At 39.7% G+C, this 15,261-nt stretch overlaps 1 protein-coding gene across 1 annotated transcript; it reads left to right on the top strand.

Annotated features, from left to right (window-relative positions):
• Positions 1–3,515: 3,515 nt before the first annotated feature.
• CPSF30 (cleavage and polyadenylation specificity factor 30) lies at positions 3,516–14,705 on the top strand. Its single transcript, XM_087325486.1, has 7 exons — positions 3,516–4,679; positions 7,383–7,844; positions 9,875–10,037; positions 10,115–10,225; positions 11,882–11,950; positions 13,190–13,276; positions 13,409–14,705. Exons 1-7 carry the CDS (start codon positions 4,273–4,275, stop codon positions 14,321–14,323), a joined length of 2,214 nt encoding a protein of 737 aa, XP_087181612.1. The 5' UTR covers positions 3,516–4,272; the 3' UTR covers positions 14,324–14,705.
• Positions 14,706–15,261: the final 556 nt, after the last annotated feature.

The raw sequence follows: 15,261 nt of genomic DNA, 5'->3' as shown, positions 1-15,261 counted from the left end.
CTCTGTCCTTTTGAATAGAGATACTCCTCGATTCCCTACCTAATGCATACACGCTACCTAGGATATTCACATCGCCGACCTGTACCTAACTATGTACAATACATCAAAACATGTGCCCTTGTGTAAGGGCCGATTCACACATACTATTCACCAATTCCTCCTAGGGACGGTTTTCTCCAAGACAACACACGCGTACGCCGAACCATTATCCAGTACCTTGGTCTCCATGCGTGCCGCTGTAATGTACGGTTCGCCGAGTATCACCGAGTGTGAGGACGTCTCCTGCACAAAGAAGTGTTGATCAATCTCGATGTCGTCGATCTTAACGCGTACATTCGGGTATGCCCGTGCAACTCCTCCGTAACGCGTGTCGCCACACATATTTTCTAGCCGTGCTTAGTGTTGATTGGCCACTTCCCCTTCTTGTAGAAGTCCATGGACATCAGGTTGATCTCCGAACCGTGGTCGATCAGTGCCACTACCGGCTCCTGGCCACGTCCTCCAGGTGCGTCGTTTGCACCTCCACAGGCTTCTTCAGTTCCGGCTCCGTCGAGAGTCGTTTCTGCTTCACCAAGTTCACGATGGAATCATGCAACTCCTTCTTGGCGATCCCAAGCACCTCCCTCAGCGACAACTCCACCTTGATGTCGAGGATTCGTTCTTCAAGGACCTTTCGCAAGTCCATTGTCCTCTCTATCTCGATGCCCAGCCGGTAACCGGCTTGCTTCACCCGATCTTGCGGTTCAGAACTACCGGAGTCGTTCTTCCCTGGTTCGCTCCGCGTCTCGTACCGTTTCAAAGGTCCAGCTCCCCCAGCCTTCCTCACTCTCTTGTCCTCCACTAGCACCTCGTAGTTCTGGCACGCGGCTTCTACGAAATTGGTCTTCTCCTCGATTGGGTCATCCCATCCGGTAACCTCTCGGATCCGCTTCTCTGCGCAGTCCGCTTCCTCCTTCCTCAGTCTTACTCCGGAGAGGCCTCGTAGCACCGATGGCCATAATCCAGAGTCCTTCGTCCCCTTGCTATCGTCGTCACTCCCTACCCGGATTTTGGCCAACGCTGAGTAATGAATGGCTTCAACGTGTCGCATCGCGGCTTCTTCCATCAACTGCTTCATTCCATCGTGCTCGGTATTCAACTCCAGGGCTTTCCAGGTCTCGCTAGCGTGCAACCGCTCGTTCCACATGTACACAACATTAGTCCTGAGTGCTTCTACAAAATCCGCGCACTCCTTCTGGATGTGGCCGATCGCGTCACACCACATGCACCGTTGTCCAGCCGGAGGCCCCCCAGTCGTGTGGCTGCCCCCTGTTGTCTCTCCGAGCCTGCGTGATCTAAAGGTTGCGCACCATCTTTGTCAGCTCCTCAAGAGTCGCTCCTCCGGACGGGCCCTTGACCACGCCACTCGAGGTCGAGCCCGTCTCAAGCCAATCCCAGGCTTCCTCCGTTCGTGTCGGCAAAGGGTCCTCGAACTTCCTTGCCATGCCACCGACAAACCCTCGTCGCCCCATTCACGCGGTTTGTCGAAACGGCTGCAGACTCTTTTTACCACGGCCCAATCGGCCGTTAGCTCGTCATTTGTCTCTAGCAAGAGACCCACTTGCTCCCAATCCCGCACGTCCACCGCTTTGACGAACAACAGGACACAACTCGTGTCAAGCACGGTCCTGTCCGGTGCCGAGAGCTGGGCAAAGCGTTCCTCAAATTCTCGGAGGAGCACCGACGTGTTCCTCCCCTTTTTGGGAGTCTCCACCCACTCCATGAAATGCCGCTTCGACAGTCGAAGCGAGTTGTGGAGCCCGTACCTTTCGAGGAGCCGCCCTTCAAACTCTCCCCAAGTTCGGCATCCAGCCTGTACCTCGAGCACCTCTGCGTGGATGCCCAATGTCGCCCCCGGGGAAATCCAGCCAGTCGCCTATCCTCTTAAATGTGCCTCATCACCATCTTGGCTCGGTAGGCCTCCAAATAGCTCGTGGCATTCTTCCCACCGAACCGGCCTATTGTGCCGACAATCGCTTCTATGGCCCTATCGAGGGTGCCCGTGCCCTCGCGAGCATTCATTATCTGATCAATGGCTGCCGCCATGGCTTCGGCAAGCTCAGATCCCCTCATCTTCGACTCCTCTGCCGCCTTGTTTCACGTCGGGTTTACCAAATTGATGTCGTGTTGTTTTGCTTACGCGTGAGAAATTAAGGCAAGACCGGGGGGGTCCTTGGACTGAGGAGTGCAAGAGACCAAAAGGGGAGAGAGCACAAGTGTTGAGCCAGCGAATGCCTGCTTCTGGCAAGCGACGCTTACCGGCCTAATGAATCATGACCGTGTGTACAGAACGAACAGAGATGTGCACCCACCAAACAATGAAAGGGAAACACAAAGAGACAACAAATAGGATAATTGATTCCAACAATAAAGATTACAACCGGCGAGCCAGCAACAGACTCAACACAAACACTCACACACTCGCACACACAGTGGAGCCCCTGCCAGAAGCACTCGGGCTTTCCTCGAAGCAGAGGCAACCGTCCAAGAAACCTGTAGAGAACAACGATAAAGGAGGAGAAAGCTCGATTCCTAGTCCGACAACACTCCGTCCTCACCAAAACACGATACCAATTTCAGCCTTCTTCCCTCCCCTTTATAGGCTGCCTGGGAGGTCTGTCACATCCTGAATACATCATCTTTATTCTCTGTCCCTTCGGACAAAGATACGCATCAATTTCCTAGCTAATAAATGTGTACTACCTAGTATATTTACATCAGCCGACCTATTCCTAGTTATGTACAACTTATCAATCCTTGTGCCCACGCGTAAGGGCCGGTTCATGCACCTTTTACGCTGATTCCGCCTAAGGCCGGTTTTCTCCACGACAACGTAGTACATATCCAGAGCCATTCACACAAATGTGTTCATATACAGGAGTTAGATCTTGAACACCATCATAAATAGCCTTTTCAACCTTCTCTAATTGCCAATGGTAGATGTTTGAGTTGGACATATATCATATATGACAATGAGGGTATCATATCATAATTGTTAACAAATACAACAAAGTCCAAGAACACAACTGCTTGAGGAGGAGTTGGAGGGGGGGGGCATCTGGGACAAAAATTGGAGTGGAAAAAATAACGAGAAATTCAAGGGACAAAAAAGAAAAAAAACAGAAAAAGAAAAAACTAAATAGATTATTTAATCCAGCTAATAAATAAATGAATCGATAGTTGAACAAGTGAATTACTAAATAAATAAGTAAATAGGTAAATAAATAAAACAGATAGATGAACAAATAAATAAATAAACAAAATAAAAGTAAATAAATAAGTAAATAGATAAATAAATAAATAGATAGATTAATAAATAAATAAATAAGTAAATAAATAAATAGATAAATAAATAAATAAATAGATAGATAAATAAATAAGCGAGTAGAAGCTTTTTTAACTTTGACATGATATTCATTTTCGAACTTAGTTACCAAGACTCAGAGAGACAGAGCAGAGCATACTAGAGTCTAGAGCAGAGTTTTTTCCACTGCTTAGGGTTTCCTCTCACACCGTGAAGAACAGGCCTACATCACTTCCAACCCTAACCCTAACCCTAACCCCAACCCTAACCCTAACGCTAACCCTAATCCTAACCCTAACCCTGACCCTGACCCTGACCCTGACCCTGACCCTATCCCTAACTTAACAAAGAACAGGGCAGAGTGAGAGAGAGACAGAGAGCGCACTTCACAGAGACAAGTAAAACTCTCTATCCATGATGGGCAGGTTACTACTGCGCAAAGAAAAGCGGCTCTTAACCAAACGCTAACTTTTCTTCTTTTTCTTCTCCTTTTCGCCCCCCTCTCACAATGGAAGATGGAGGTGGGCTGGAACACTTTGACATCGAGTGCGATTAAAATCTCCTTTAAAGGCAAACCCTAATTCTGTTTCCGTTTTCGAAAGGCAGAAAACAGCCGACGGACGTGTGATATTGCGTGAATAGTATTCCTTAAAACCAAACCCTAATTTGTTTTTCACAAATCAGAAAGCAAATATATGGTGGATGAAGTACCGGGCTTAAACTTAGATAAAGAAGGTTTAAATAAAATCTCCAGTAAAAAAGCGTAATTCTTTTTCCACCCTGGAAACGCAAGAAAAAGAAGAAGGATGGAGGATAGAGAAGTTGGGGTCAAAAGCTTTGACTTCAAGGGGTGATACTGTACAAATAACATCTTCTCTAACCAAAGCCCTAGTTTTTTATTTCTCTACCCTAAAACAGATCAAGTAAAAATGGAGGATGGAGAGGGTGGGTTTAGCTTTGATTTCGAGGGAGCCATAGATAACAATGTGGTATTGCCTGGAGGCACTATGTCCGGTGGCAATATGGGAGGTGGAAGTATATCTGCCTCAGCAATTGTGTCCACAGTTGCTGCTGCTGGATTGGGCACCTCCTCAAACGGCCCTGGACCCACCCCTGGAAGTGGAGGAACACTTCAATCAGGCCGAAGAAACTATCGGCAAACCGTTTGTCGACATTGGCTTAGAGGCCTCTGTATGAAAGGAGATGTCTGTGGCTTTTTACATCAGCTCGATCGGAGTAGAATGCCTGTTTGTCGATTTTTTACAAGACATGGTGAATGCCATGAACCTGATTGTGTCTACAAGCATACCTACGAGGACATAAAGGAGTGTAATATGTAAGTTCACTTACTTATTGAGGATGTCTTAAGAGTGTTACCATGTATGTTGTTAATTCAGAAATGTGCTGGAAGGTTTCGTGAGTATGTTTAAAAAAACAAAGGAGTGTTCTATGTAATTGACTAAGAGACTAAAATGTTGTGTAAGTTCTGAGTCTTAAATTTGTATATTATGTAAGCAGCGTGTGAATATGTATGTGGCCAATTTGGATGCGTGCAAGAAATGAGACATATCACATCTAAAACGTGAATAAGCCTTATAATAAACCAAGCCAAAAGGGCACTTGCCTATGGGAAACTTGTAGAAGGTGAGAAGTCTTATGAGGGGTCGGAGGAAACAAGCTCAGATGAGCACGTGAAAGAGAAAAACTAGATTGGTGAAACGAGAGAAGAAAATGAGTAACAATGTTGTGAAACAAGTAGCCTGGCACTATGCTTGACAGGAACATAACTGTGGATTTCCGGTTCCTTCTTCATGATATCGAATTGCAAAAAACCAAGGTAAATACATTTTGTGGCATTGCAATTGAGGCTTAAAGTAGATAGAGCCAAGAATGCTGACTGGAAAGCAAACTTAGGGTGGGGATAAATAAACCATAAAAGGCAAACAGTGATGTTATTATAATTCCCCTGATCTTTGAGAACTCCCATAGAATTCCATGCACTAAGAATTTGATTCATGTTACTTCCATAGCAGAATTCCTGTGAAGTAACTTGAATACATAAATAAGTAAAGGTAATCGGCATTGTTTCCAAATAACATTAATGTTGACATTGTTAAGAAAACGTTCATATAATATAAAGTCCTCATAGGGATCACATGTTGGTATGTAGAACTTAAAAAAAGAGGCTGTTAATTAGGCATTCACATCTATGTTGTTTGCATGATGTGCAACTCACAATATTAAAACCAATAAAGCAACCCTTTGAACCAAAGAAATTCATTTGAACTTATCTCACCGAAACTTTAACAAGATGATTTAATAGTTTCCCATGCATTCCCAATGAATTTATTTCATGGGCAACTGTTACATGGGATTTCGTCGATACTTATAATGCATGCGATTGTGAATATGCAAGTGTATTCACATACCATTAAAAGGCAAAAAAGGGACCACTAAACATGACACACATTTGCCGGCTGTCCATCTATCTAGAGATTCATCTCCATCTATCCATGGAGATGAAGCTCCGGTCCCTGCCGGGTGGAACTTGATCATATTGAGTTTTCCAATTCCAGACTGTTGAAAGCTTTTAATTTGGTCTCAAGGACTAGGGCATAGTATACATGTTGTAGTTATGTACAAGAACTATATGTAAATGATAGAGACTCAAGTAAAGGACTACTTGGAGGCAAGAGACAACTGTGGATAGTGATGCCTGAGTAATTTCCAAATCCATGTATGCAGTTTCAGCTTAAAACAATACGTCTATGACTATTGTGGCTGCTCCTAACTCAGCTCTATCTCATGTGGTTTTGATGTTTTTGCTCATTATCATGGGGCAATCATTGTAATTAATGGACTTACAAATTTCCTCAGATCTTCCACACTGCAGAGACTTGGTCCTAACTCAGCTCTATCTCATGTGGTTTTGATGTTTTTGCTCTTTAACATGGGGCAATCATTATAATTAATGGACTTACAAGTTTTCTCAGATCTTCCACACTGCAGAGACTTGGTCCCACATCTCTGTCTGACAACAGGGTGGGTGAGACCAATGTATTGAATGTAGCTTGGTGTCTCGTTTTTAACTCTAGTACGCACCTCCCTCAAGTGGTTCCAAAGGACAAAGTCTCTAGAGAATCTGTTTGTGGAAAGGAGAAATGAGATTTTGTGAATGAAAAAGTTTACAGGCATTAATACAGATCTAGAGATAAACATGAACCCTTCTTGAAGAGATCTAAGATTGAGAGCCTAGGCTCTGATACCATATAAGACATGCCACACATAAGCGAGAATGAGCTCTGTAATAAGCCAATAGAAAGGAGCACAAGGCTTTGAGCAGACTGTGACAAGGTGAGAAGTGTTGGGGTTAGGCTGTGGGAAAGGGGCCCAAATCAGCATATAAAAGAAGGGTAATATGATAGATGAAATCTAGATAAAAAAATGATTGAAAGGGCCTTTATATGTACCCAGCTTAGAGTAGTGGCTGTGACCGAACATAAAAGGTTTAAGAATCATGGGTTCATTTTTTGCTCATGTGTCTGGATTTAAAATCTGAATTGCTTTAATATGCTAATATATAATTTAGGGATATCTCTGTTTTTCCTAGAAGACTTTATGATATGTGTTAACACCAGTTTTGAGAATCTGGGTTCAGTTTTTGCTCTCCTTTTGTAAAATCCAAATGTTTAAGTGCTACTAGTCATGGTAAATGACTAGAACGGGTTTGAGCATGTTGTCATGATACTTTGCCTGTAGACTTTGTGATATGTGTAAACACCAGTTTTGAGAATCTCGGTTCAGTTTTTGCTCCCCTTTTGCAAAATCCATATGCCAATCATTTAAATATAGCAAAGGTCTTTAAAAGAGATAGAGACACTATATTATTGTCATATGGCATGCAATAAAGGTAAATTATTATAAGCTGAATCCCTTTTGCTTTATGGTGATCTAATAAAGGTGGTAGATGTTTTTTTATAAATAAATTGGGCAATATAAACATTTTCTGGCAATCAATCTTGGGGTCTTTGTTTTGCAGGTACAAGATGGGATTCTGTCCAAATGGAGGTGAGTGCCGATATCGCCACATCAAACTTCCGGGCCCTTTTCCACCATTAGAGGAGAGCTTACAGAAAATTCAAGTTCGAAACTCAGCTTCTGGTGCCCGACAATATGGGGGAAGACATATCTCCCAAAGACAAGGTTTCACTGGCCAAGATGGAACTTTAGCTCTGCCTTCTTCTCAACCACTCGCAAGTGGAGAAGATGTACAAAATTTGCCTCCATTACCGCCTATACCACCTCAAGAACTACAACATCCACATCAAGAGGCTCAACTCCCACCACCTCCACCTGCACCTCTTCCTTCATCGACTCAAAGGATGGAACAACAATTAGAAACAGGGCAAAATCAAGTATGGCAACCAATTGCCGCCAATGTACCTTCAAGCCAGGTCCAGGTGGTCTCTGCATCTTCACCCCTTCCTCAGGGGTTTTCAAGGTGAATTTGTTGGACATGTGTTATTACGTGGAAACCTATTGTTTTTTAGTGCAGAGCTGAGTTTTGAGATGTTGATGACTCAGTTATTGTAAATTAAATAAAGATGTGACCTATGATTGTAATTACGTACTTGAAGAGGCTCAATTAATGTGCAATAGATAAAGATGCACGACTTAAATAATGGTATGTAAACATATATCATTTGATCTTACATTGATATATACGCAGAGTCACATATTTGCAAAGGTTTATACAGTCTGTGGATTATTTCCTTCTTAAAGAGAGTTTCTATCTTGATTACAATTTTATGGTAATTACATTTCTATTTTTGCAAGTAAAACCATAAGACTAACAAAATGCATTCATGATGTTAGATTCTAGAGTTGATTGTTCATTTCATATGTCTTGTCAATCAGTATTACTTGGTTATAGTTGAAAGCTTTTCACTCTGGTAATCTTTACTCTCTTTATAATTATTATTATTCTGGAGTTGTGTTCTGAATTTTGGTATTGCTGCATGATTCATAACAGCTGATGTATTTATATTTTGTGACAGTGAATTAGCACATAGTGGCATTTTCTGTTCATGGTTTTATGAATGCATCATGGAAAGCTGGTTCATTTCTTCGTTGCCTGTCATATGTTTTCCGCTGCATAAACAACCTGTCATTGCAAAGGGGAGATTGATTATGTAAATAGTCTTACCTATATTGTATATGGAAGTATTTTCCCTTGCCATCTTAACACCATATAAGGAAGAGAAATCAATTAGTAGTTGATTTCTCCTTATCAGGATTTTTGGGGAATTTGATATCCTTTTGCTTCAGGCATGTAGATTCATATGAAGGGTGTCATCCTCCTCCCCTTTCCTAAAAGAGTTTTTTTCTGAGCCTTGTTTCTTGTGCTTAGATGAGATGCTTTGGATATTATATAAGACTAAATAGTTTATGATAGCTTATTTATGATTTAATTATATAGCTACACGTACATATCATCATTTGTATAAGATCTTACCTTTCCTTAGTTTGACAGGAAGGATGTGCTGGCTAATATTGTAGTAGCTTACACAGATGAGATCTGGGATGAAAGGATGTTGGGATTGCTATTGTGATCTGTTACAATAGCAACTTTTTTGGGTAAAGAATAATCTCAATGATTTTCTCCTTTTGCTCATCGGCCCTTATGTACACTTCTGGCTTGTATGACAATCAAAATAGTTTTATGCCACTAGCTCATTGGCAACAGTTATATTGCAAACTGAATCAACATAAAATGGGAACCTATTGTTGTCATGGGCCTTTGATGCATTAACAACTTCAATATACCTGGTAGGCTACAGCTTGGTTTTGACTTGCAACTCATAAACCTTACAATTTTTGAAGATTAACCTTCCATAGTAGATCATGCTGATGGTGCCAAAGGTTTAATTCCTCTAGATTTAGATTTTCTGGCTACATTTCTATAGTTTTCATGTTTGATTGGTCACCTTCATGAGAAACGTTTCAATGCATTGCATTTTGAGATGTGATCCTTGTATGCTCAATCCCTGTACTTTGGAAATAACTATTCATCATTTAGCAATTGAAATACAATCATCTGCATGCTAATTTATAATTCAGTAACATTGCTTTTCCATTGTATGCTTGTTTCCACTTGCAACTGTCTTCCTGTCGTATTTATTCTAATTTTATAATTGATTTGTAAACGTACTTGTAATTTGCAAATTTGAATATGTATGTGTTCTGTGTGCACATCACATTTTAAATAAATATATTATATGCAGAATGTGTGTATATAAATATATTTATTAATTGGTACGGTGGTAAAGATACTTTGGACATGTGCTCGTTGTTTATGGTTTTCTTGTTTTCCATTTCTAGTGCAATAATTGTTCTTGGCATTGCCATGTACTTCCAGTGATCCAACTTTCCTAATTATACTTTTCCGAAAAGATGTTGATAGGTTCTTTATGATTTTCATGATTATGTGATAAGTGTTGAAGTTGATGTTTAGTATTGTGTTTTTACCAGGTTTTTTATAGTCAAGAGTAGTAATCGTGAAAATTTGGAACTTTCTGTTGCACGTGGGTTGTGGGCAACGCATCGGAACAATGAATCTAAGCTAAATGAGGCATTTGATTCCTGTGATAATGTTATTTTGATCTTCTCGGTGAATGAGACAGGACACTTTCAGGTAAAGTCTGAATTAATGCTTCGCAGGATAATGTCACGATACTTTGCATTGTCTTCTAATGGAGTTTACTTGTGCAGGGTTGTGCAAGGATGATGTCAAAGATTGGTGTTATAGTTGGTGGAGGAGGTTGGAAATATGCCCATGGAACTGCTCATTATGGCCGAAATTTTCGTCTCAAATGGCTGAAGGTCTCATATCATTTTGAGGATTTTGTATATTGAAATTTAATCCCAACTTGCTTTTTGTAGATTCATTTAAGCTTGATATAAGGCTATAAGCTGATGATTGATAACGTAAGCAGTTATGTTTTTTTGGGTCACAAAGCCATTTTGGTTTTTTAGAGGTGTTAATATATATATATATACATATTCTGTATCCGTACCATCACGGTGTGTGTAAGAAAGGAAGTGGAATTTCTCTGATGAGATATTCTTTTGCAATACATGCTAGGTTTAGACTTATGGTTCTGTCTTACTTTTCTTTGCAGTTGTTGCATTTATAAAAAAATAAGACTATCTACAGTATAGGCCTGCAATACCTATGATATATGCAATATTTATTCTGTCAATAATCTAGCATGGATGCATTATATGAATTTTGAATGTACTATATGTATTGAATTCTAAGAGATATATCTAGATGTTTATTAAAGAGCTAACTTGATATAATAACATTTCCTAGATTTACTCATAGATTTTTGTATTTGAGAAATTAGATTTTCGAAAATCATGTCTGCAGATCTATATTCCAACAAAGCTGACATAGCTCAAAATTTCCCTTCAGAAAGCTAGAAATAGCTTGAGATAATAGCTTTTCCTAGATTGTCATAGATTTTTGTATTTAAGGAATTATATTTACAAAATAATGTCTGTGGATGAATATTCCAACAAGCTGGACATACCCCAAAATTTCCCTTTATGAAATAGCTTGAGATAATAGCTTTTCCTAGATTTAGTCATAGATTTTTGTATTTAAGGAATTATATTTACAAAATAATGTCTGTGGATGAATATTCCAACAAAGCTGGACATACCCCAAAATTTCCCTTTATGAAATAGCTTGAGATAATAGCTTTTTGTAGATTTACTCATAGATTTTGTATTTAAGAAATTAGATTTACAAAATGTCTGCAGATGTATATTTCCCTGTAGAAATATAGAATGTGGTGCTTAGTTACTGCTTTACAACTTGTAAAGCATTTTAGATCCCTAAATTAATTGACAAAGTGTGCAGGTATATCTAAGAGTTCTAGCTCTAGGACTAAGAATGAAATTAGATGAAATCCAATTATTCTGTGGTCTTTGGAGGCCTGACCAGTAAATGAGTTCCAAATTGAAGCAAATATTTGATAGCTAAGGCATGTTAGATCCCTAAAATTATTTGAAAAAGTGTACATGTATATCTAAGAGTTCTAGCTCTAGGACTAAGAATGAAGTTAGATGGATAGTATATTAAAATCCAATTGTTCTTTGGTCTTTGGGGCCCTGACCAGTAAATGAGTTCCAAATTGAAGAAAGATATTCGATAGGTAGGTCGGATTAAACAAATCCTGAAGATGGGTTGTTATTGGAATTGATTCATGTGAATCAGCTTCTTCTCAAAACATCTAATCCAATAAGAAACTCTAAACACAATTTCATAAACTAGGAGAAGGAATCGGTATTATAGTAACCAGGAAAACCAATTTTATTCTCTGATTCCATGAACATGAAATAGGAACTAGTGAATTTGTGACATGACAAGGTGATTTCTAAGTCCTAGAGCTTGCTGTGTCATTTCTGTGAATGTTATTTCAGTGTGCTTGAAAATTTTAAACAGTATCATCCTGTATTGTCACTTTGCAGCTATGTGAGCTATCTTTCAACAAAACGCGACACTTGAGAAATCCATACAAAGAGAACCTTCCAGTTAAGGTATGCTGTATATGTGTTATGAATTAATATGAATTGGTTGTAAATTGAAAATTTCATTATCTCTTTCCTTAACTTTATTATGCATTGATTACATTCTCTACCATGTTTTAAGTAGTCAAAGACAGTAAATTTGTCAATTCTTTTTATGAGAATGTAACCCTTTGTTCATCTATAATGTGAATTGTGATTGAGTTTGTAATTAGAAAGTTGATGAGTATACTGTAGATTGTCTGAATATTCTTTATGTTTTTTTCTATTTACTGTGGTTATGAAGGCATATCTATGTCTTAAGATGCAGTATTGGAAGAGAATAGGTCCAAACAGACACTTACTCTGGCCAGACTCCATGACCTTAATTTTTTAGGTATAATTCTGCCTTTTGAATATTCAAGTTCAAATTTAACGGCAAGACTGAGGGTGTAGAAATTATCTAGAAGCAAAGAATGAAGGGTACAATCAGTGTCAGTTTATGGCCTTGCACCAAAATCCCAATAGTGTTCCCTTGTGGTGGGCTGACGATGGTGATTACAGCAAGAAGGAAATAAATAACTCTCTATCACTTATGCTGTATGTGATTGTTGATAGATAATGTCTCCCTGGTAAGGAAAAAGTATGGAAAGGCTTGGACCAGTGAATGCATGATGAATCTTCATCAACAGTGGTATTTGAAAATGATAAGCTTCATGGTTTAGTACACTACTTGATGTTGTATATCAATAGCAGCTGGTTTAGGCTTATGATCTAGCTGAAGATACATTTTGACTCCCATCCGTAATTTGCAAACCATGGAGTTTCATGAATAATGCATTTTGTTGTTGATTGTAATTGACACATTCTGTTTCTCTATGATATTGAGTATGTTGTGAGGTTTTTGGCTATGGCTGTTGTATATATACGACTCTTTATACAGATCATAAATGCATCCTAGTTTTATGGAGAGAAAGAAGTAGAATCATCATTCATGACGATGAAAAATTAGGAAATAAATTCTATGAACATTAATAAACAATGTCTATATATATGGTTGGTTGATTCACTTCTCCACATTGTCTTGCCAAGTTTTGTGTATTTAAATCGAAATGTATTAAAAAAACTCAATTTGGAAATTGATGATGGTCTAGATGAGGACTTTCAAGGTTCAACTGTTTCCATAATTTTCCATATTGAAATGTGATGAGAGTTTCATTGGAAGTAATGGCATAACTTCTCTTAACATATTGTGCTATCGTGTTGTTCCAGATAAGTAGAGATTGCCAAGAATTGGAGCCAAGCGTGGGTGAGCAGCTTGCGTCTCTTCTGTATATGGAACCGGATAGTGAGCTCATGGTAAGTGAACTTGTTAAGCATGTATAGAGTTTTTTCAAATAATAATACCGCAATTTTTCCCACACCATGAACATAGTAGGCATGTATTAGAAAGGAATCTTTATCTGATGTAAGTTGCATAATTTGGGCCAGAAACTTGCAAATGATGCCGAGCGGAAATGGGAGGAAGAGAAGACCCATGGCACCACCCACGATATGGAGGATACACCATTTGATGTTGTAGAAGAGGACCAAGAAGATGAAGAAGAAAGTGAGGAAGAAGATAGCTCGACTCCAACAGCTAATATTGCAAGCAAGCGAGTAAGCACGGCGACTGCGGCTGAGATTATGTGGAAGAAGAATCGTGGCCGGGGAAGAAACTTGGCACCCGGTGGTGACCCGCTTTTTGGGGTAGGATATGATAGGTTTGCAAGCTCTACGAATGGGTTCAATAAAGCATTGGGTAGAGGAGTGTTTCCAACATACCCATCCCTTCCAAGATATGGGGGTCATATCAATATGGCATTTGGCCCGATGGATGGAGGTGTTTTGGCACCGCCAGGTATGCTTCTGTCCGGAAGACCACCGCCAAATGGTTTATTCGTGCACACTGGCACTGGCACTGGAATGGGGATGATGGGACCTCCAGGCTCGGCTTTGATGGTCGGTGTGCGGCCAGGTACTATAATGGCTGCCCCAAGACCACCGCCTTTCATTGGTGGCCCTGGGCGGCCAAGCGGCCTTCCATTTCGTCCACCTCCAGCCCAGGGTCCAGGCCAGGGTTGGGTCAGGCGTGATCAACCACCAGCCCGGGTGCAAAAGAATGAGAATATCTTGGGGGGTGGCGAGAGATTGCAAAGTAGCGTGGGTGATCCAAGGAGTATGGAGAAATCAGTTGGTGGAGAAGTGTTTGGGATGAGTGATGCAGACACTCGCTACTCTCCAAAGGTTACTCAGCTCCAGGAGGGGGACTTTGGTGGTGAATCATATGGAAAAGATGATGATGATAGTTTAAGTGAGGATGAAGCTCCTCGCAGATCAAGACATGGGAAACGAAGACGCGAGTAGAAGATTTTTTCTTTTTTGGGGTTAAGGATATTCATCTCATATAACCATATTGACAACTAACACGAGTAGATTAACTTTTAGGAAATCAAAGACAAGAATAGATCCTTGGGAAGGAAAAAAATGTAATGGATGTCTCATGCATTTCTGCAAAAATGACTAGTCAGCTTTTTCTTTTTCCTATTGTAAGACATTCTTTAATTACTCTTATATCTCATGTGATCATAACGGCCATATATTTCATGATATTTTCTGTAGTTCGCATGTCGATCGGCACTGTACATCTTGCTTATCTGATACCTTCTTCATTGTACATTTTTTATTAAATTTTTTGTTGCAAGCTGATATTGAATAAAAACTAATATAAAAGGATGCACTTCATATCTTCAGTCAGTTTGGAATATTTATATGTTGATTTAAATGAATAAGTTATGCCAATGAAGGCCAACTTATTATAGTTGATGTAAAGATATATGAGAAGATTCATAACTAGCATCTTTATATGAACCATTGTATATTTTATCAGAACAGTCTTCTTGTGAAAATCTATGGATGAACTCATAGAAACAACATTTATACCCTGTAACTGGCGTGATATGTGTCCAAGACGATGCAGGAATTGAACCTGTTGACCACTGCGATCATCACTGGACATGTGACTGCATAAAACTGAAACAAAGAAGACAACTCAATTATATATTAATCTAGCAGGAAGCTACAATGGACTCCCTTGCATGTTGATGAACACTACATGGTAGCTTTCAGAAGCACTCATTGGCTATGAAAATAGAACACTTCGTTAAAGCCAAGTATTTTATATTATTCATGCGGCATGTTGATATTGATCCGAGCAAACCAAGAAAATATCCATGTGGCATACGTATACAAGAAAACTTCCTTAAAACATTAATTTTATATTATTCATGTGGCATGTTGATATT

The sequence above is a fragment of the Azolla caroliniana genome, unplaced genomic scaffold (genome assembly GCF_043228905.1).
Source record: "Azolla caroliniana isolate FFs.n. ecotype wild unplaced genomic scaffold, voAzoCaro1.0.p SCAF_10, whole genome shotgun sequence".
In the NCBI taxonomy this organism is placed as follows: domain Eukaryota; kingdom Viridiplantae; phylum Streptophyta; class Polypodiopsida; order Salviniales; family Salviniaceae; genus Azolla; species Azolla caroliniana.
This window is presented reverse-complemented; position numbering and strand designations above follow the sequence as displayed.

Coding starts and splice junctions, on each gene's coding strand:
- CPSF30 (XM_087325486.1), top strand. CDS start 4,273: ATGGAGGATGGAGAGGGTGGGTTTAGCTTTGATTTCGAGGGAGCCATA. Junction 10,038..10,114: donor ATGAGACAGGACACTTTCAG/GTAAAGTCTGAA, acceptor TTACTTGTGCAG/GGTTGTGCAAGGATGATGTC. Junction 11,951..13,189: donor AAGAGAACCTTCCAGTTAAG/GTATGCTGTATA, acceptor GTGTTGTTCCAG/ATAAGTAGAGATTGCCAAGA.